The sequence below is a fragment of the Mobula birostris genome, chromosome 22 (genome assembly GCF_030028105.1).
Source record: "Mobula birostris isolate sMobBir1 chromosome 22, sMobBir1.hap1, whole genome shotgun sequence".
NCBI classification, from domain to species: Eukaryota; Metazoa; Chordata; class Chondrichthyes; order Myliobatiformes; family Myliobatidae; genus Mobula; species Mobula birostris.
This window is the reverse complement of record NC_092391.1, coordinates 2,109,610-2,132,908: the sequence shown is the minus strand read 5'-3', so window position 1 is coordinate 2,132,908 and position 23,299 is coordinate 2,109,610. Positions and strand designations below refer to the sequence as shown.

At 45.7% G+C, this 23,299-nt stretch overlaps 1 protein-coding gene across 1 annotated transcript in view; it reads left to right on the top strand.

Annotated features, from left to right (window-relative positions):
- Positions 1 to 23,299, top strand: part of LOC140186334 (multiple epidermal growth factor-like domains protein 9) — a 231,742-nt gene that overhangs the window by 122,196 nt on the left and 86,247 nt on the right. Inside the window, exon 3 of the mRNA XM_072240468.1 lies at positions 22,390 to 22,529. Within this exon, the coding sequence (XP_072096569.1) occupies positions 22,390 to 22,529 (140 nt within the window). The remainder of the gene's footprint in view (positions 1 to 22,389; positions 22,530 to 23,299) is intronic.

The window sequence follows — 23,299 nt, the reverse complement described above, 5'->3', positions numbered from 1 at the left end:
TGTTGGGAATCTGAAGTACAAGCAGAATCTGGATACCAAAGCCCGAAAGTCCATTGGAAGTCTAGAAGTTGAGGCTGGGTAGCTGAAACCCCAATTCTGTGAGTGTGTTGGGAAAGTCAAAGGCCCAACATCTGCGATTCCACGAGTCTGGATTCTGAAGTTGCCTGTCCTGGAGGTAGAGACAGTGTATGTGTGTGAGGAGAGGGTCTTGTTTTGCTATTGTTGTTTTGTTGCTTGTTGTGTTCTGTGTTGTTCTGCCGAGCATTGTGGGTTTGCTGTTTTGGCATTGAAATGCTTGCAGGCTGGTCCAGCACAGTGTGTAGATGTTAACGTGAACGACACATTTCACCATATGTTCCGATGTACATGTGGTAACTGAATGAACCTCAGTCTGCCAAGAGACGTAGTCATCATTTCAGATCAAAGACTTTCACCAGTTCTGACGGTTTCACTTTCCGCTGATGCTGCCTGACCTGCTGAGTCTTCCAGTATTTTGAGACCCGTAGTGAGTGTTGGGAGTATCTGGCTTTGTGAGGAGGTCCTTGGTGCTGTGTACAAAGGGCTCTGGTGGACTTTGCAGCAACAGCCATTCACTGGTAGCCTCTGTTCACTCTGTGCTCTACAGTTAACATCTGTGACTGTGGGGAGCAGGATTGGGAGCTGCAGTCGTTATTCCTGAGCGGGATTGGGAGCTGCAGTCGTTACTCCTGAGCGGGATTGGGAGCTGCAGTCGTTACTCCTGAGCGGGATTGGGAGCTGCAGTCGTTACTCCTGAGCGGGATTGGGAGCTGCAGTCATTGTCCCCAGGCGGGTGGGGCCTGCTTTCGTTGATCCTGGTTAATTCTGGCGAGGACTGGTGGCTGGGCAGTGGTGCGTGAGGGATCAGCTCCACTTGCCTTGGGATACTGATGGACTATTCCACAAACTCGAGAAAATCTGTTGACGCTGGAAATCCACAGCACCACACACAAAACACTGGAGGAACTCAGCGAGTCAGGCAACATCTATGGAAATGAATGTTTCGGGCTGAGACCCTTCTTCAGGTACGCATTCTGATGAAGGGTTTCGACTGAAATGTCGACTGTTTATTCATTTCCATATATGCAGCCTGGCGTGCTGAGTTGCTCCAGGATTTTGTGTGTGTTGCTGCTGGTTTATTCACCTGGTCACAGGGTTTCTAATGGACGCCACTGTATTGCAGCTTGGGGCGTCAGACCTCAGAGCTGAATCATGGTGTCTCCTTTGAGGAGTCTGTACATCTTCCCTGTGGAATACGTGGGTTTCCTCTGGGTGCTGCAGATTCCTCCCACAGTACAAAGATGTACCGTAAGCAGGTTAACTGGCCATTATAAATTACCCCGTGATTCAGCTCGGGTTAAATAGTTGGGACTGCATGGCTCGTTGGGCCAGAAGGACCTGTTCCAGTTTGCATCTCAATAAATAAACAAATTGAGAACAGAGACTCTGGCTGTCTGAGCCTGAGTGACGAGATCATAACTCATCACCGTTATTCAGGCTGAGAGAGAGGCTGCTGACAGCTGGGCTTGTAACGGCCACTGTAATTTAGTGTAAGTAGCGTTTATCGGATTTATTGGAACATCAGCTATCGTTACCTAGAAAAATGTGGCCTCTTCTAATCTCCTTTGTGAGACAGGGAGTCTGCGTTTGAGATAAGACATGGTAAAGCCACTCTCCTACCTCTACACACACAAACTTTTTGCCTCTGTGGTATCCAGGACATTTTCAAGGAGTGATGCCTCAAAAAGGCGGCACCCGTCACTAAGAACCTCCATCACCCAGGTTATACCTTGGGGTGCAGAAGCATTCAGGCACACACTCAGTGATTCAGGAACAGCTTCTTCCCCTCTGCCATCCGATTACTGAATGGACATTGAATTTATGAACACTACCTCACTACTTTTCAATCTCCATTATTGCACTACCTGTTTAATTTCCCAAGGTATGCTGGTGATATTAAACCTGATTCCAAGCTCTGGAAGCAGGCTACCTACTGACCAATACCAGCATGTGCTTTCAGTCTTTTGCAAGCTTGCTGTCGAAGATAGACGAACAGAGGGTTGTTGTGGTCAAGAGGCCTTTGTGGGGAGGCTAAGCCTGAAGTGGTTAGTGAACTGTGCTCTGGTAACTTGCTGACTGAAGTGGTACGGCAGCGTGATGCCTCTGAGTGTCAGCTGTTAGTACGTTCTCCCCATGACTACGTGGGTTTCCTTCGGGTGTTTCAGTTCCTCCCACACTCTGGACATGGCTGGGTTAGTTGTGGGTACGATGTCTCGGTTCCAGAAGTATGGCGACACTTGTGGGCTGATCCTCAGACTCTCGGTGGTTGGCGCAGAAGCAATGCATTTCTCTGTATGTTTTGACGTACATGTGACAAATAAAGCTAATCTACTTTTAAAGGTCTTTAATCCCTCAACCCTACTCTCTGTACACCTCACCCTCACGCCATTGACGCATCCTTCACACCAATCTGACTCCCATAACCGTTCATCCCTCCTCCACCTAACCCTCGACCCTCACCCCTCAAACCTCACCCCTCGCCCCTCAACCCTCGCCCCTTGCCCCTCACCCCTGGCCCCTCAAACCCCACCCTTCGCCCCTTGCCCCTCGCCCCTGAACCCCCCCTCGCCCCTCAACCCTCACCCTCAAACCCCACCCCTTGTCCCTCACCCCTCCACCTGCCCTGCCCTGACTCAGGTGCTGACTACAGAGGTACAAGGCCGCAGAGCAACTGACCAGTCAGCCCCATGGCCTCTTACACCTCCAGCTCAGCTGTGAGGAGCTACCAGTCAGTGTGAGTTAGGGGACAGTTTCTGCCTGAGGAAGGGGGGCAATTCGTGGTTTTACTGTACCTGTCAGTGTGTGCCACTTAAAACATCGAGTTCACTGTCACTTTCACTGTATACGTACATAACACCAAAAATGACAGCACAGTATAGGCCCACAGTGCAATGCTAACCCTTTAATCTGCTTGGGGTGGCACGGTAGCATAGCAGTCAACACAACACTTTACAGTGCCAGTGACCAGGGTTCAATTCCCACCGCTGTTTGAAAGGAGTTTGTATGTCCTCCCTGTGACCGCGTGGGTTTCCTTCCGCGTTACAAAGACATGGGTTAATTGGTCACATTGGTGGAACTGGGCAGCACAGGCTCGGTGTGCTGGAAGGACTTGTTACCATGTTGTATCTCTAAGTTAGGTATTACTCTAAGAACAATCTAACCCTTCCCTCCCACATAGTCCTCCATATTTTTTCATCCATGTGCCTATCTAACAGACCCTGGCTCTACCAATCCTCATGGCAGTGTGAGCCACACACCAACCACTTACTGTGTTAAAAGAAAAAACCAACTATTTCTGACGTCCCCCACTATAGTTTCCTCCAATCACCTTAAAATTATGCCCCCTGGTATTAGCTATTTCCACCCTCTGGCTGTCCACTCCATCTACGCCTCTTACCAGCGTATGCACGGTTCTGAAGGCTTTTCCCAATCTCTGCGCCCTAATCCTAGGTCCCAAGGGTTGCTCCGGTGAGCAGATCCATCAGTAAACACCCCTGTCTACGCAAAAGCCATGAGTCTTCCTTCCAAACGCCACTTGACCCTCAGCAAGGAGCCCAAATGTCACCCGGGTCTGCCGAAAGTAATCTGAAGTTCTTTTCCATCCGTTAGTTTAATTAGTTTACAAAATGTTAATTGATCATAGCTGCAGTAATTAGGTTACTCTGCCACTGGTGATGCAGTATACTGAAGCCCAGAGGAACGCCATATAAGATTAGACAGTTGCTTAGTTGGCTGAAGTGTGCTAACTAATTTATTTAATTTGCTGCAACGTCAGCTGCTGAGTACACCTCTGTGGAACTTTGATAATTCTGAGTTAGTGGATCAGCCAGAGGGAGACAGTGTAAAGACAGGCTGGCTCAAGCAGGTTTCTTGGCGAAAAGCCTGCCTTTTCCACACACAATGTGTGTTGGGCACAGTTGGGTTCTTATCTTTCATTAATTTCACATTAATGTTAGCCAACCTGTCGACAAACCAGCTACTCAGTTAAGCTGCTTCCTGCTGCCAATCTTTCCCAGTTGGTTGCCTGTCTCCGGAATGGTTCAGAGAAATCATCATGCCGGAATTTATTCACATCAAGAAAGCAAAATCTTAAACCCTGCCCAAACTCAACAAAGCAAAGACTGATTTAAAGTGTATGAGACAAAGCTACTATCGTCCGCGGATGGAGCCCATCTGTCTCCTACGAGGCACAGATTCACAGATGTTTGGGGATTTATGTAAAAGCTCGTACAGGAAACAAGATTAAAATCCATTATTCCTGGAAGGGATTTACCCTGTCTGCCAGGAGTTTAAAAACATTGTTGCTGGAGTGAGAACAAAATACTACCATTTCCAGCAATGGCTTCCTACTCTGAAGAAGCGGGGAGAAGACGTATGCAGGTGATGATTTTAACATCACCGCAGGGTGGAGTGTGCAGACCTGACTCTGTGAGGCTCCGTCTAGTCAGCCGGTGACCTTCATACTCCATTACCTGTGTGTGAGGGCAGCAACAAATATAAATAGGCCGGTGACTAAAAAACGGGAAATATTCTCCTTCCTCAACCTTGGTCTGGTTGTGTTTCCAGTCTGTTCCAGGAGTAACACAAAATGCTGGAGGAACTCAGTGGGTCAGGCAGCATCTATGGAGGGAATGAACTGTTGACGTTTTGGACCGAGACCCTTTGTCACGACTGGAAAGGAAGGTGTCAGAAGCCGGAATAAGAAAGTGGGGGAGGGGAAGGAGGACAAGCTGGCAGGTGATAGGTGAGACCAGGTGAGGGGGAAGTGGGTGGAGGATGAAGTGAGATGCTGGGAGGCGGTACATGGAAAAGGTAACAGGCAGAAGAAAGGGGGAATCTGAATGGAGAAGACAGTGGACCATAGTAAAAGGGAAGGAGGACGGGAACCTGAGGGAGGTGATAGAAAGGTGAGAAGAAGAGAATGGATGAGAGGGGAATAGGAATGAAGAGAAGGGGGGAGGTGGAGAAATACCAGAGGTTGCAGAAATTGGTATTTGTGCCATCAGGTTGGAGGCTACCCAGACAGAATATAAGCTGTTACTCCTCCAACCTGGGTGTTGCCTCATTGTGGCAGAAGAGGAGGCCGTGGACCGACAAGTCGGAATGGGAAGTAGAATCAAAATGGGTGTCCACCAGGAAATCCTGCCTGTTGTGGCAGAAGGAAGCAGAGGTGCTGCTTCTCCCTGCTGAATCCAGTGTTGGGATCTGCTTGCCCAGAACCTTCCTTGGTGCAGAGACTCTGAGGTCTTCCCCATGCTCTGTTCATGGGAATTACCCCTCCTGCAAATGTGTCCTTGCCCTCTGACCAGGAGCTCTGCACTCCAGATGTGACCATGCTCCAGTCAGCACCATGGATAACAAACAGCACAAGCAGACATTAAGCTGGTTCTGCTTAGAGCACTAGACGTTGTTGGTCTCTGTTTATTGAGCTGGCTTGGCTTCCAGCCAATTCTAAAGGTAACTGTCCTTAGCGTTCATGTCAATTTGAGAACCAGCAGGTGGAAATGTGGGAAATTTTATCAGCCAGAATGGGCAGCAGATCATACTGTTCCGTTGAAAAGCAGCAAAGTTGAAAACTCAAGATTGAGAGAGGATTGACTGGAGCATGAATTCTACAGAGCGTGGTCACCTTTTTTGGCTTGTTCCAGTGGATATCTGGATATCACCACCACCACGATATAATTTCCTACCAGTCACCTCCATCTGCTAACCCATACCTCCACACACTGCCACCAACATTATTTATCTATTTCATGTATTTATGTCTATTTATCATTTCATCTCAGGTTCACCTTGTGCCTAGTGTCACTTTATGGACGTACAATCAATCATGTATGTTAGCTATCTTAAGTATTTATATTCATTGTGCTGTACCAGATCTGGAGTAACAAGTATTTTGTTTTCCTTTACTCTTGTGTACTGGAAATGACATTAAACAATTTTGAATCTTGGATTAGCTTTCTCTCCTTGTGTTTATTGCAATGACAGGGTGAGAAATCTTTGACAGAGACAGCAAATTCATTGAGTTGCTGTCTGTCCACTTTAGAGAATCCTTCATCAAATCAAAGTTCGGACTTTGTTCATAAATAATTGGAAAATGTGAAGTCCTTCATAACTGTTTACTCATCTAAATTGCAGGTCGTACAGGAAGTGTTGACACGTGGCCAAGTGGTCTAGTGATTTGAAGGTCGCTAGTTTGAGCCTTGGCTGAGGCAGCGTGTTGTGTCCTTGAGCAAGGCACTTAATCACACATTGCTCTGCGACGACACTGGTGCCAAGCTGTGTGGGTCCTAGTGCCCTTCCCTTGGACAACATCGGTGGCGTGGAGAGGGGAGACTTGCAGCATGGGCAACTGCCAGTCTTCCATACAACCTTGCCCAGGCCTGCGCCCTGGAGACCTTCCAAGGTGCAAATCCATGGTCTCATGAGACTAACGGATGCCTAAAAAGAACAGTAAGTGATTCAATAGTCACTGTTCTCTGAAAATACCAAAAGAATTGCAAAGGCATGTGGCAGTCAGAATTACAGGCCTCATTCCCACTGCAGAAGGTTCACACAGAGAAATGAGTTAATCTGATTAACCATTTAAGTTATCCCTCCACCCCACTATCTATTACCCCCATCACTGCCATCATAGAGAGCATCAGCCTTTTCTGTCTGTTCTGGTGTAGCATTCTCTCACAATATACAAAAGGATCAGGTCAGCAGAAGAGGTCATCGGCTGCAGTCTGTGTGTGTGTCCAAGATAAAGAAGCCGACAGGAAAGACCATTGCGGACACTACCCAGACAGCAAACTGCCTTTTCCAAAAGCTCCCTTATGGAAAGCACTGTATAGGCTTAGTAACACAAAAACTTCATGCCATTTTAAAAGTTTCTTTCCCCAGACAGTTAATCTGATCAACCATTCTAGTTAATCCTACTTCCACCCCCTCTATCTGTAACTCCTGCCACTACACTGCCCCGTAAGCACTGTAAGCCACTTTCTATAATGCTGTTTACATTGTTAAGGTTGTTATAGCCAGGGTTGGTAACGGGGACAAGCTCCCACTACCTATTAAATGCTCCCAATAGTGTGTGCCTCAAATAGCCTCTGACAGCCCAGTTCCTGGCCTTCACGTGAAGGAAAACTGATCTCAAACCTTCGCTGCCTTGCAGCTATACCCACTCATGAATCCGTCCGCCAAAACAGACAGGATCTCCTAGCAGCCACCCACTTCAACTCTGCTTCCCACTCCCATTCAGATATGTCCATACATGGCCTCCTCTACTGCCATGATGAGGCCAAATTTGGGTTGGAGGAGCAACACCTCATATACCGTCTAGGTAGTCTCCAGCCCCTTGGTATTACCCACCTTCTTTATAGGGCCTCTGCCCCTTCCCCCTACAGTCCTGATGAAGGGTTCCGGCCCGAAACGTCGACCGATCTTTTCCATGGATGCTGCCGGACCTGCTGAGTTCCTCCAGCGTGTTGTGAGTGTTGCTTTGACCCCAGCATCTGCAGATTATTTTGTGCTTTCCACTCATGGAGTCTTCGGGAGTAAACCCCAGGGGAAAAATCCGGAGCTGGAGTCCCTAAGGCAGTCCTACGTTGAGTTCAATGCTGACTGGCAACTCCTGTGAGCTTCTGACCAAATTGTATCGACCTTTGCTGTTCCTTTGGGTTCATCAGTTGTGTGGAGAGGGGGAGCTTACTACATGGGCAGCAGCTCGCTCTCCATGTTGTGCTGACCTGGCTTGAGTATCTAAACCTTCTTTAACCTCTAACTTTATTTTTATATAGTTGTTTATTCTTTACAATTGTTGAATACTGTTATTTTTTCTTGTATATCACACCCTAACCAACACACCACAGCAAACTCCCAATCCATGGAAATGTATCTGGAGAATAAAGTTGATCCTTGACATGAGCTGCAGGCATTCTCATTCGGAATTGTGGGTGAAAAGTTCTGAAAGGATAAATCCTCTAGGGCTGAGTATTATTTAATTTGAAGTTGCATTTTGAAATATTCCACGCACATCCAATGCACAGCTGTGCAGATGAAGTGCCTGTACCTGGAGATGCAGGAGAATGCTTAGCTATCCACGCAGCCTCTGCTGGCGTCCCACCAGCTATAGGAGGACTACAGAGGTAATAGAACTAGTGAGCTCACACAGACTGTAATCAGATAGTAGAACTCTCCTATGTTGTTTATACGCAATTTGCATAGAATGCATTTCAAGCAGCACTTAAGATAATGTCAGTCTCGAGCTATAATTCACCTTTGACTGATAGATTCCACAACCTATGGACTCTTCACTCAGAAAGTGGAGTGAGCTGCCAGTGGAAATAGTAGATGTTAGCTCAATTTCAAACTTGAACTGAAATTTGGAAAGGTGCATGGGTGGGTGGCATATGGAGTTCAAGCTGCAGGTGGAGGGGACTGGGCAGAATTAGTTTGTCATGGGCGAGAGGGACTGAAGGGCTGTAGTGTTTTATGACTGTACCTCATTTTCAAGGACTCTACAACAAACGGTCACACGATTATTTACTATTATTTTTTTTTGTATGTGCACATGTTGTCTTCATTTGCACATTGCTTGTCAGTCTCTGTGTGTAGTTTCTCATTTATTCTGTTGTGTTTCTTTGTGAATGCCTGCAAGGAAATGAATCTCAGAGTTTAATATGGTGACAAAGACTCAGCTTGATAAGAAGTTTACCTTGAATTTAACTATGGAGAATTGGTCCAGGCTTTTCCCTGTAATGGAAAACTACCTGTGAAGTTGCTGTTCAATTCTGCCAGATGTCTTTATCTGCATAATTTGCTCAGAGGGGTGGTGTTAATGAAAGATCAAAGACCCTAGCTGGGGACGGCTGGGCTGTGTAAGACTGGTGGCATGGAGGAGAAAGCTGGTATGGACTGTTATCAGATGAACATGTGTTACACATTCTGTTCCCTTACAAATTCAAGTGAAAACAGATTGTACCCAGTAGCTGTTCTCACTCTTTCCTTTGTGTAAAATGGATTCTTTATAGATTTTTTCTCTGAACAACAGACCACATTTACCACAGACCTGAATGGAAATCTCCGCTACAGTCCTTCTGAGACAGCCACCAGATTTGGATGTATATCGCTATGTGAAAATAAACACGTCCATTGCCTTTTCCTGACTTTCTGATCACTGGCAGCTCCCCCACCCCCACCAATGTTTGAAGAGAGATCAGGGCAATAAATACCGGCCATGTTAGCTGCACCCAGCTCTGTGTTTTAAACACAAGCAATTCTGCAGATGCTGGAAATCCTGACAAACACACACAAAATACAGGTGGAACTCAACAGCTCAGGCAGAATCGATGTAGGGAAATAAACAGTTGGCACTTCAGGCCGACGCCCTTCATCAGGATCTTGGTCTGAACCATCAACTGTTCACTCCCCAATATTGATGCTGCCTGTCCTGCCCAGTTCCTCCAACAATTTCGTGTGTGCTTCTGTGCTTTCAGAATTAGGTTTAATATGTCATGGAATTTGTTTTTCTTACAACAGTGGTACATTGCAACACATAATAAAAACTGCAAATTGCAATAAGAAATACAGTGGATTCTGGTTAATTAGGACACATTGGGACCAGTACATTTTGGCCCAATTAAGTAGCTGCCCCAGTTATTAAAAAATTCATGGAAATAGTTTAAAAGGTATAAAAAAAGACAAACTACCTTTTAGCTAAGTAACAAATTCTGTATTTAAATGAAATACAGCACAAATTAAAACACCATCTATAGTACTACAGTAGTATAAAACTGCATTAGTTCCTAATAGTTATCGATGAAGGAATTCATCCAGTGTATGACGCCGTGCTCGTTTCATTATCCATAAATAAACAAAATCAGTGGAATGCCTTCATACAAAGCTTTCGAGGATTGCATTCTCCAATCTTCATTTTCATTGTAACATTCAAGATTATTATCAATTCCTTCAAATTCTTCATAGGTCCTAACTTGTTAAAGTAGTGAAATCGTAAATGCTCTGTCTCCCCTCTCCCCCTGTCCTGTCATCTCTGACCATGGTAAAGCTCTGCCTCCTCTGTCCGGTAATGTCTGACCACGGGAACGCTGTCTCCTCCTGCCCGGTAATGTCTGACCAGGAGAACGCTGTCTCCCCCGTCCGGTAAAACCTGGACAAGGGAACACTGTCTCCCCTCTCCCCCTGTCCTGTCATCTCTGACCACGGTAAAGCTCTGTCTCCTCTGGTAATGTCTGACCACGGGAACGCTGTCTCCCCCTGTCCAGTAATGTCTGACCACGGTAATGCTGTCTCCCTCTGTCCTGTAATCCCTGACCATGGTAATGCTGTCTCCCTCTGTCCTGTAATCCCTGACCAGGGAAATCCCGTAGTTATCTGTAATCACAAATACAAATCTCACTGTGCTTCAGATTAGAGGGATGCCTGTAGCATGGAAATGAAACTGCTTTTCTGGAAGTATTTCCAAGATTAGGCATAAGGTCCTTTTAATTTAAGGAACTCTCTTAATCCTGGACTTGATTCCTTTTGTGTTCTTTTGCTCGCAGTTCACCTCACTTTCCGCCTGGTCTGTTACTGCACTCCAGAATGTCAGATACAGGTGTTCCCCGCTTTTTGAACGTTCGCTTTACGAAACCTCACTGTTACAAAAGACCTACATTAGTTACCTGTTTTCGCTAACAGAAGGTGTTTTCACTGTTATGAAAAAGGCAGCGCTTGATAAAAGGCAGCGCGCGCCCCGAGCAGCCGCTCCTCCCCCAAATTCGGAACGGCATTCTCGCCGGTATTGCTTAAACACATGCCTGTGAGCAGCCGTTAGCAAGATGAGTTCTAAGGTATCGGAAAAGCCTAAAAGAGCTCGCAAGGGTGTCACACTTAGCGTAAAGCTAGACATAATTAAGCGTTTCGATCATGGTGAACGAAGCAAGGACAAAGTGAGTTTGGCTTGTGGAAATTGACGAAGATGATGTTGAAGAGGTTTTGGCATCCCGTGACCAAGAACTGATAGACGAAGAGCTGATGCAATTTGAAGAGGAAAGGATAACAATCAAAACTGAATGCAGTAGCGAACGGACCGTAAGTGAAGTCGTCCAGGAACTAAACGTGAAGCAACTGTGTGAGATTTTCGCTGCAATGATAAAGTACGACTTTAATTTTGAAAGGGTACGTCGGTTTAGGGCATATTTGCAAGATGGTTTGAGTGCTTTCGAAGAACTGTATGATAGAAAAATGCGCGAGGCTCAGCAGTCAAGCAAGCCTTCCATATCAGCCACAGCTGACAACGAACCTCGACCTTCGAAATCGAGGCAGGCAGACATAGAAGAAGATGACCTGCCTGCCCTGATGGAACCAGACAATGATGAGATGACACCCCAGTGTCCCACCACCCCAACCCCTGGGCCGCAGACCGATACATTGCTGCGGAGAATGCAGCGGTAGCCGGGACGCACCCAGCACATCTTTAAGAAAAAAGCCGAAATAAACAAGTTAAATAATTAGGTGCCGCCTGGCACGTAAATGTCCGCCCAGATCAGAGGCGATTGCCGATTGCGTCCCGGCCACCACTGTACCGCTGCATGCTTCGCAGATCGGTATCGGTCGGCGGCCCGGAAATTGGGGGCCACTGCACCACCCCAACCTCCGACGACTCAGCCTAACACACCATCATCAGTGTGCTTGGCGCTGTCTTCCCGATTCCGGTAAGTGATACTACACTGTACATACATTATTTCTACTTTATATAGGCTGTGTATTTTTTATGTCTTATTTGGTATGATTTGGCAGCTTCATAGCTTAAAGGTTACTAGAGAGAGTGTTTCTGCCGTGAGCACTTGCATGAGATTTTCGCCACGGAGAACAGTTCGGCGATGATTGTAGAAAAGTATTTCTACTTAAGACAGGCTGTGTATTTATCATATGATTCCTGCTTTTACTATATGTTACTGTTATTTTAGGTTTTGTGTATTATTTGGCATGATTTGGTAGGTTATTTTTGGGTCTGCGAACGCTCACAAATTTTTCCCATATAAATAAATGGTAATTTCTTCTTCGCTTTACGACATTCCGGCTTACGAACCGTTTCATGGGAACGCTCTACCTTTGGATGGCGGGGAAACCTGTATTAAATCTGTCTTTTTCCACTGGCCACTGTGGGAATAGTCACAGGTTTACTCTCTTTCCTTTGGGGCTCAGGAATTGGAGAGACCATCAGATACCAGGGCAGATTTCGTCCATTCAGCCCATATGGTCTGCACCAGACATACCCCCATCGGTCTACAGGACCTGACACTTAGAGACTCGGGCAGTAATATTATTTTCTTGTGTAACTGTATGTTTCCTGCTGTTGGATTTACAGGTTTTCCAAAAGGATACTATCAGAACGAGCTATTCAAGTGCAAAAAGATTTGTTTGTTTTACCGACTACATAAAAGCATTTGATAAAGTGAAGCACAATAAATTATTTGAAATATTACAGAAAACTCTAGGTCTAGATTCAAAAGACCTCTGCCTAATCAGAAATCTGTACTGGGAACAAACTGCCGCTGTAAGAATAGATGGAGAAGTGAGTCAGTTTACGAAAATCAAGAGAGGCGTTAGACAAGGGTGTGTTTTCTCCCCTGATTTATTTAATCTGTACAGTGAAACAATATTACAAAAAATAAGAGACATCTTGGGAATCAAAGTTGGCGGTGAAAACATCAATAATTTCAGATATACAGATGACTCTGTGTTAATTGCAAGTACAGAGGAAGAACTTCAAAACTTAATTGATATAGTTGTTGAAGAAAGTGCGAAAATGGGTCAATTGCAAAAAGACAGAATGTATGGTGATATCAAAAAAGAAGGAGAATCTTATCTGCAGGCTGAGAATAAACGGGGAAGACATAAAACAAGTACAGAACTTTTGCTACTTAGGAAGCTGGGTGACATCAGATGGCAGGTGCGACATGGACCACAAAAGAAGAATAGGGATGGCAAAAGACACTTTTACGAGAATGAAGAGTATACTGACCAATACTAAACTAGGCATGACAACCTGCCTCAGAGTACTGAAATGTTATGTTTATCCAGGTATGTTATATGGCTCAGAATGTTGGACAATATCTAGTAACATGAGGAAATAAATTGAAGCAGCAGAGATATGGTTTTTGAGGAGGATGCAAAGAATATCATGGACGAAATGAATATCTAATGAGAATATCATGAACAGAGCAAACACAAAAAGAGAAATAATGGTTGAGATCATGAAAAGGCAACGTAACTTCATTGGACATGTGATTAGGAAAGAGGAGTTAGAATGCACGGTAATTATGGGAAAGATTGAAGGGAAGAAAGCAAGAGGAAGACAAAGACAAATGATGATGGAGACAGCAGCCAGAGAACTGGAAATGAATACCAATGAATTGATCCACTTGACCTGAAACAAGAGTGTGTGGGTCATGGCAGTCAAAGCTCAAACTGGGCATGGCACCTGATGATGATGATGAAATGTATTTATATTTTTTCTCCTTTGCACTTGTGTACCAGAAATGATATTAAACATTCTTGAATCTTGATTTGATCATAACTGCGTGTATCTGATCAGTACTGTCTTCTAGTTGCCATAACCCTGTAACTCTAAATTGATTTATATTTATTGTTTATTTTTTTTATTACTTATTGTTCTTTATCTTATTGTGTGTTGTTTTTTGGGCTGCATCTGATCCGGAATAACAATTATTTTCTTCTCCTTTACACTTGTGTTCTGGAAATAACAGTAAACAATCCTGAATCTTGAATGCTGAATGCAGCGAAATTACCTGCCTAGTAATACCCAAACCTCAGATCCTATCTCGCCATGATTACTGTGGCATTTAAACTCAGCTAATGTTTACACTGAAAACCTACTGATGGATAATGATGACCACAAAACTCTCTGGGCCTCTAGCTCCCTCCAGGCTGATCCGATCCGTTGGGATTTTTTCTAATTCCAGTGTGATAGATTCTTAAATGCCTTTGGATATGGCTAACTGAGAACCTAGATTCAAAGGTCAGGGAGTAAATTCTGGCCCTGCTGCTTATTGGAGCCCAGATTCAAATGCCAGGGTGTGAATGCTGGCCCTGCTGCTGACCCCAACTCCTGACTAATGAATAAATAAGAAGGAACAAGAGGCAACACACACAAAATGCAGGAGGAACTTAGCAAGTCAGTCAGCTTCAGCAGAGGGGACTAAACATTTAACGTTTTGGGCTGAGACCCAACCTCAGGACTGGAAAGGAAGGAGGGAAGATGTCAAAATAAGACAATGGGGGGTAGGGAAGGAGGACAGGCTGGAAGGTGATAGGCGAGACCAGGTAAGGGAGACGAAGTGTCACAAAACCCAACTCCTACCACCTGCAAAGAAGTATATTTATTAAAACTATTGTTGGTGTATCACTGCACAGAACAGCATGCTGCAATTTCCATGAATAGGCTGTGTCTCTGTGCACAGTACATTCACCAGTGCTGTCCTACCCTGGGAACCAAGTGTGCAATTCAGGTCTTGTGTCTCTGGCAGTCGTCATAGCAACATCTGAAGGAGGCAGCCAGAGAATAAATTAAACCTTGGCCTTTTATAAAATTAAGAGCATATTTATCAGGCTTGACAAATCATTACCAGACAGTGGACTTGAGTGGAGCATTCTGAAGGAGATGTTCAGTGATTAGCAACAGGATGAACATTTAATCTGGCTCTTTATGAAAACTGTTAGTTCCTGCTTGCTGCATACACGACTACCTTCTGAACTCAATACTGATTGTATCAAAATGACCCTGGTAGTTCAGTTGGAGATTTTTTTGAAGAAATGTTTTTTAAAAGAAATGTTTCCTTTGTTTAACTTGTGGAGCTGACTTGGTTTAAATTGCCTTTGATCTATTGAGACTTTAGCAAGGATTAAAGATCAACTGTATTCTCCAGATACATTTCCATGGATTGGGAATTTGCTGTGGTGTGTTGGTTAGGGTGGACATGCAACAAAAAAACATCAACATTCAACAATTGTAAAGAATAAGGACCTGTATAAAAATGAAGTTATATGTTAAAGTAGGGATATGGAACCAAATGTGTATAAATACATAAATACCAACATGTATTTACAATGTAAACGGTGGTTTAAAGCATTTCGCATGCAGTGGTGGGGGAGGGTGGGGCGGAGGTGGGAGATAGATCGAAGGAGATGCGGGGGGGAAATGGGAATGGTTGTTCAGATGAACTGCCTGGGGGAAGAAAGTTCTAAAATAATGAGAGGTTTTTGTTTTAATAGTACTTTAGTGCTTTCCAGAAGGGAGCTTTTGGTGCAGGACAGGAGTGAGTGCTTTGACAAACTTTTATTGGCTTGTTGCAAAGGCCCAGTAGGCTTGGCGTTAGGTCACCACTTCAGCTTCCTGAGCCTCTCTCTTGGCAGGTTTGCATAATATTGAATTTGTTTTGATGAGCTGCTTGCTTTTAAACGTCTGTTATCTACGTCATCCTCCTGGTGTCAATAGTAGTTCTCTGTTTATCATAGAGTCATTGAACACAACAGCACAGAAACAGGCCCTTCGGCCCATCTAGTCCATGCCAAACCAGTTAAACTGCCTACTCCCATCGACCAGCACCGAGACCACAGCCCTCCATACTCCTCTCATCCATGTACCTATCCAAACGTCTCTTGAATGCTGCAATCAAACTCACATCCACCACTTGTGCTGCCAGTTCATTCCATCCTCTCACCACCCTCTGAGTGAAGAAGTTCCGCCTCAGATTCTTCTTAAACATTTCACCCTTAACTGATGACCTCTTGTTCTAGTCTCACCCAACCTGTGGAAAAAGCCTGCTTGCATTCACCCTGCCTATACCCTTCATAATGCTTGTATATCTCTGTCAAATCCCCCATGTTCTTCTATGCTCTATTATCAAAACTTTGGGTAATCTCGTAGCTACAAGCAACACACATCAAAGTTGCTGGTGAACGCAGCAGGCCAGGCAGCATCTCTAGGAAGAGGTACAGTCGACGTTTCGGGCCGAGACCCTTCCTCAGGACTCGTAGCTACAACACTGTTTGAGGCCAGTTCAAGGACTGCTGTAAGTGAGGGGCCCTAACCTCTGCACAGTCCCATATGCTCCCTACAGTCTAACACCAGGTATTTTTGCTGAGGTTGTGATGTAGATTTCAGCATCGCACACCATTGCCAATGCCTGGGTTAAAATGAAGGTCTACCTAAAGAGACATTGACAAAGTCCAAGCATATAAAGTGTGTTGGAACTTAATGATAAGAAGCATAAATCAAGTGGATAGGCAGAGATCTTTCCCCAGGGTGGAAATGGCAAGTACAGGGAGGCACAATTTTCAGGTGATTGGAGGAAAGTATAGGGGGATGTCAGAGCTAAATTTTTTACACAGAGAGTGGTGGGTGTATTGAGCACCCTGCCAGGGGTGGTGGTAGAGGCAGATACATTAGGGACATTTAAGAGACTCTTAGATAGGCACATGGAGGATAAAACAATGTAAGACTCTGTGGGAGGGAAGGGTTAGATTGATTTTAGAGTAGTTTATAGGGTTGACACAACACCATGTACTGAAGGGCTTGTACTGTATTCTATGTACTATGTAGTGTCCTATGTTCTATGTTTCTGGGAGGCTATGGACATGCAGGCATTTGGCATCTTGGTTAAGCCGCTTGTGAGGGGGAAGCAGACAGAAAGGTGAGTTTATAATGTGGCTGAGAATATAACCAAGGAACTGTTAACTGTTATTCCAGTTTACAGCAAATGACCCTTGTAAGTCCAGTGAAACTCTGCTGCTTCAAACACAGTGCTGTTGCTGCTTAACGCGGCTCCTAATGACCAGGAGGCAAGTTATTGCTAAAAACAATTGAAGTAAGAAACTAATTTAATCTTGTACATCTTGCTTAAGATTTCCAGCATCTGCAGAATCTCTTGTGTTTAATCTTGTAAATAACTGTTTATGAGTGGAAAGAACTGCATGGATCTTTGGAGAAATAATTAGTGTGAAATTTACTTAAGGACCAGTAAATCAGCTCATGAACAGTTAGGCACAGCAGCTCGTGAGAAAAAAATAACATCCATTGTCTCAGGTAGATTGAAGTTCTCAGATAGATAATCTAAGACTCGCAAACTGTAGTCTTTTGTATGTTGTATGTATGTAGCTCCAGAGCACGTCAAACAAACTTCTCACACTCTTTACTCATAAGGAGATGGTAGTCAGCTCCTTTTTCCCAGCATGGAAACGGGTAATATGACAGGATATAATTTTAAGGTCCTTATGAAGGGGTGACCCGAAACATCATCTGCTTTTCCCACTCTACAGATGCTGCCTGAACTGCTGAGTTCCTCCAGCATTTTGTGTGTGTCGCTCTGGATTTCCAGCATCTGCAGAATCCCTTGTGTTTATGATCACCAACTGTGTCTGGTTTCTCCAGTGTAGTGGGGAGCACACCATGTACGCTGAATACACCACATTGGCTGAGTACAGCTCCAACACAATTTACAAGTTTGCTGATGACACTATTGTTATTGGCTGTATCAAAGGTGGTGATGAGTCAGCATACAGGAGGGAGATTGAAAATTTGGCTGAGTGGTGTAATAACAACAACCTCTCGCTCAATGTTATTAAGACCAAGGAACTGATAGTAGACCTTAGGAGATGGAAACCAGAGGACCATGAGCCAATAATGATCAGAGGTGGAGAGGGTCAGTAAATTCCTGGGTGTCAGTATCTCAGAGGACCTGTCCTGGACCCATCATATAAATATTATCGCGAAGAAAGCACGACAGTGCCTCTACTTCCTCAGGAGTCTGCTGAGATTCAGCGTGTCATCGAAAATCTTGGTAAACTTCTATAGATGTGTGGTGAAAAGTGTGCTGGCTGGCTGCATTATGTCCTGGTATGGGAACACCAATGCTTTTGAGTGGAAAATCCTTGAAAGGTAGTGGATTCAGCACAGTACATCATGGGTAAAACCTTCCTGATGATTGAACACATCTACATAAAAACTTTGCCATAGAAAAACAGTATCCATCATCAAAGATCCTCACCACCCAGGCCACGTTCTTTTCTTGCTGCTGTTATCAGGTAGAAGGTCCAAGTGCTTCAGGACTCACACCACCAGGTTCAAGAACAGTTACTACCCCTCAACCATCAGGCTCTTGAACAAAAGGGGATAGCTACACTCATTTATATTGTTACGCGGGGTGATTGATAAGTTTGTGGCCTAAGGTAGAAGGAGTCAATTTTAGAAAACCCAGCACATTTATTTTTCGACATAGTCCCCTCCTACATTTACACACTTAGTCCAGCGGTCGTGGAGCATACGGATCTTGGACCTCCAGAAAGTGTCCAAGTGATAAGTTCGTGGCCTAAGGTAGAAGGAGATGAGTTATATGGCTCTCGTTATATGCACATGCAGTTCAACTCTTTGAGTGATTGTGCAGTAAGTTTGAAGTTAATAACTCATCTCCATCTTCCTTAGGCCATGAACTTAGCAATCACCCCTGATGAGTTATTAACTGATGAGTTATTAACTTCAGACTTTCTGCATAATCACTCAAAGAGTTCATGTGCATGTGCACGTAACCAGAGCTGTATAACTCAAACAACAGGAATTCTGCAGATGCTGGAAATTCAAGCAACACACATCAAAGTTGCTGGTGAATGCAGCAGGCCAGGCAGCATCTCTAGGAAGAGGTGCAGTCAACGTTTCAGGCCAAGACCCTTCGTCAGGACTAACTGAAGGAAGAGTGAGTAAGGGATTTGAAAGTTGGAGGGGGAGGGGGAGATCCAAAATGATAGGAGAAGACAGGAGGGGGAGGGATGGAGCCAAGAGCTGGACAGGTGATAGGCAAAAGGGATACGAGAGGATCATGGGACAGGAGGTCCGGGAAGAAAAACAAGCGGTGGGGGGACCCAGAGGATGGGCAAGAGGTATGGTCAGAGGGACAGAGGGAGAAAAAGGAGAGTGAGAGAAAGAATGTGTGCATAAAAATAAGTAACAGATGGGGTACGAGGGGGAGGTGGGGCCTAGCGGAAGTTAGAGAAGTCGATGTTCATGCCATCAGGTTGGAGGCTACCCAGACGGAATATAAGGTGTTGTTCCTCCAACCTGAGTGTGGCTTCATCTTTACAGCAGAGGAGGCCGTGGATAGACACGTCAGAATGGGAATGGGATGTGGAATTAAAATGTGTGGCCACGGGGAGATCCTGCTTTCTCTGGCGGACAGAGCGTAGATGTTCAGCAAAGCGGTCTCCCAGTCTGTGTCGGGTCTCGCCAATATATAAAAGGCCACATCGGGAGCACCAGATGCAGTATATCACCCCAGTCGACTCACAGGTGAAGTGTTGCCTCACCTGGAAGGACTGTTTGGGGCCCTGAATGGTGGTAAGGGAGGAAGTGTAAGGGCATGTGTAGCACTTGTTCCACTTACATGGATAAGTGCCAGGAGGGAGATCAGTGGGGAGGGATTGGGGGGACGAACGGACAAGGGAGTTGTGTAGGGAGCGATCCCTGCGGAATGCAGAGGGGGGGGGGAGGGAAAGATGTGCTTAGTGGTGGGATCCCGTTGGAGGTGGCGGAAGTTACGGAGAATAATATGTTGGACCCGGAGGCTGGTGGGGTGGTAGGTGAGGACCAGGGGAACCCTATTCCTAGAGGGGTGGCGGGAGGATGGAGTGAGAGCAGATGTATGTGAAATGGGAGAGGTGCGTTTAAGAGCAGAGTTGATAGTGGAGGAAGGGAAGCCCCTTTCTTTAAAAAATGAAGACATCTCCCTCGTCCTAGAATGAAAAGCCTCATCCTGAGAGCAGATGCGGCAGAGACGGAGGAATTGCGAGAAGGGGATGGCGTTTTTGCAAGAGACAGGGTGAGAAGAGGAATAGTCCAGATAGCTGTGTGAGTCAGTAGGCTTATAGTAGACATCAGTGGATAAGCTGTCTCCAGGGACAGAGACAGAAAGATCTAGGAAGGGGAGGGAGGTGTCGGAAATGGACCAGGTAAACTTGAGGGCAGGGTGAAAGTTGGCAAAGTTAATAAAGTCAACGAGTTCTGCATGCGTGCAGGAAGCAGCGCCAATGCAGTCATCGATGTAGCGAAGGAAAAGTGGGGGACAAATACCAGAACAGGCACGGAACATAGATTGTTCCACAAACCCAACAAAAAGGTAGGCATAGCTAGGACCCATAAGGGTGCCCATAGCTACACCTTTAGTTTGGAGGAAGTGGGAGGAGCCAAAGGAGAAATTATTAAGAGTAAGGACTAATTCCGCTAGACGGAGCAGAGTGGTGGTAGAGGGGAACTGATTAGGTCTGGAATCCAGAAAGAAGCAGAGAGCTTTGAGACCTTCCTGATGGGGGATGGAAGTATATAGGGACTGGACATCCATGGTGAGAATAAAGCGGTGAGGACCAGGGAACTTAAAATCATCGAAGAGTTTAAGAGCGTGAGAAGTGTCACGAACATAGGTCGGAAGGGATTGAACAAGGGGTGATAAAACAGTGTCGAGGTATGCAGAAATGAGTTCGGTGGGGCAGGAGCAAGCTAAGACAATAGGTCGGCCAGGACAGTTAGGTTTGTGGATCTTGGGTAGGAGGTAGAAACGGGAAGTGCGGGGTGTGGGAACTATAAGGTTGGTAGCAGTGGATGGGAGATCCCCTGAGCGGATAAAGTCGGTGATGGTGTGGGAGACAATGGCCTGGTGCTCCTTAGTGGGGTCACGATCGAGGGGTAAATAAGAGGAGGTATCCGCGAGTTGTCACTGTGCCTCGGCAAGGTAGAGGTCAGTACGCCAGACTACAACAGCACCCCCTTTATCGGCGGGTTTAATAATAAGGTTAGGATTAGTGCGGAGGGAGTGGAGAGCAGAGCGTTCGGAAGGAGTGGGGTTGGAATGGGGACAAGGTGCGGTGAAGTCGAGACGGTTGATGTCCCTTACTGAGGACCGAGCGTTCTGCCTCCGACAGTTGAAGGTCGGAGGGGATGGTAAAGACCCGGCACGGATGAGAGCTGAGATCAGAGGGGGGAGGGGGGAGGCTGGGGGTGTCAATGGAGAGGGGAGGGTTTTGGGGTGAGAGGAAGATGGAGCCTCTGAGGGCCCAGGAGCTGACGGTGGGATCTGAGGGTGACGGAATTGCAGAGTGGTGGTGGGGGAAGGGGAGACGGGAGTCACAACAGCAGCACATAAAGACCCGGCCTGGAGTTCAAGGCTGGCGTCGCAGTTGGTGGTTGTGCAATCGCTGTGAAGGTGTCCATGGTCGTTGCTGGAGTCCTGGTTTTGAATATGCCCTGAGGTGTTGGAGCCGGTGAGATCAATGGCAGGAGCCGCAATCTGAAGTTCATGCCTGCTAGTTTCAGGGCCAGCAGGCTCTGGAGTCCATAGATGTAGGATCTTGCGATCTTTGCCTAACATGACAAAGTCAAAAAAACGGAGATTGCAGGCATGAATCCGACGGAGGATGAAATAACGGGTAGGACCATTACAGACGGCGAAGAAAGTGTCCCGAAGGTGTGGAAGGGTCTGGGATAGGGACATCAAGTACCTCCTCATGGCGGAGAGAGTCGCCTTCAGAGCTTGACGGGAGAAGCGGCGAGAGGCAGAGTCAATAAAATGTGAGTACCTGGGATCCTCAGAAGGTCCAAATTGAGAGGCTTGGAAACGAATCCTAAAGCCAACTGGAGTAAGTTGGCGACGGAGGCACGTTCCAAGAAAGGATATATGGCTGTGATAGCGAGTCTGAGTCAAAGTGTGGTCGAAAAGTTGAAGAGCCGAAGAAATTACAGATGGGGAGCAGTGAGAGATGGTTTCACTGAACTCCCGTCGAAGAGAGGATCTAAACTTCTTTGGTGTAGGCATCACCGGAAGAGGCTTCGCAGCAGCTATATAACTCATCTCCTTTCACCTTAGGCCACGAACTTATCAATCACCCTTGATGAGTTACTGACTTCAAACTTTCTGCATGATCACTCAAAGAGCTGAACTGCTCTTAAATTGTGGACTTCAATTAATTTACCAAAATTGACCTCAGTGAGTAAGGACACAGAGTTCTCAAAACCAGTGTATGTCACTCAACAACTGTACAGATAAAGTAATGTGTGTAGCTGGGCGGAATTATTCGGAGAAAATGAATTCTACATTCATGTTTTTTTAGACTGAAAGGTCTGTTTACCATGAACTTAAATTTCTGTAAAACCCCACTAGTCTGTTAATCATTTTTAAACAATGTGTTTAAAATGTGGTAACTGCTTCTATGTAATCCAGGTGAAATTCCCAGCTCTGACTTGTTCTCGTTGGAATGTTTCTACAGCATGGGAAAATGCCATTGCAAACCTGGGGTGGACGGTCCGACGTGTAGCCAGTGCCAGTTACTGCATTACCAGCTGAGTGACACTGGATGTAAACCTTGCCAGTGTAACAACCTCTCACTGACGTGCGACTCCAGAACAGGTACGTGTAGTGCGTCCTCCATGTGTCACATATAGACTCCACACAATATAAGTCATGGTGAGGCTGCACTTGGAGTACTGGGTACAGTTTTGATCACCTTGTTCTAGGAAAGACCTCGTGAAGATGGAGAGGAGAGAATTACAAGGATGCTGACTGGGGGCCTAGGTTATAGAGGGGAGATGTTTAGAAGAGAACTAAGTACATTGGTTGTTTGTCTGCATAGTTGTATTTACTAGGTTCTGTTGTATTTCTTTGTCCTACTGTGAATGTGAGGTGTGGTGTTTTTCATGAATTCTATTGTGTTATTGTTGTGCTCTCTGGCTTCCTGCAAGAAAATGAATATCAGGGTTCTATATAGTAACGTATATGTACTTTGATAATAAATTTACTTTGAATTTTGAGAGGAACTTCTTTACACAGAGGGTAGTGTGTACCAGGAAAGAGCTGCCAGAGGAAATGGGCGTGGTGGGTACACTGCAACATTTGAGAGGCTTTTGGATCGGTACATGGGACAATGTCAACACCAGGGAGGATGCTCTGCTGAGCATGGACCAGTTGGGTTAAATGGCCTGTTTCCAGACTGTATGACTCTGAGTACAACAGGCCGACCACCCTGGGCATAGATTCTTGGCAGGAGCAGAGGGAACAGTGGAGAAAGAGACTCATCACTCTTGAACAAGACATTTTGACGTGGGAGTGGCTGATGTGGCACGAATGCCTCCTCGTGCTGAAAAGTTGCGTGAGGAGTTTCATTAATGAGTCATGAGATG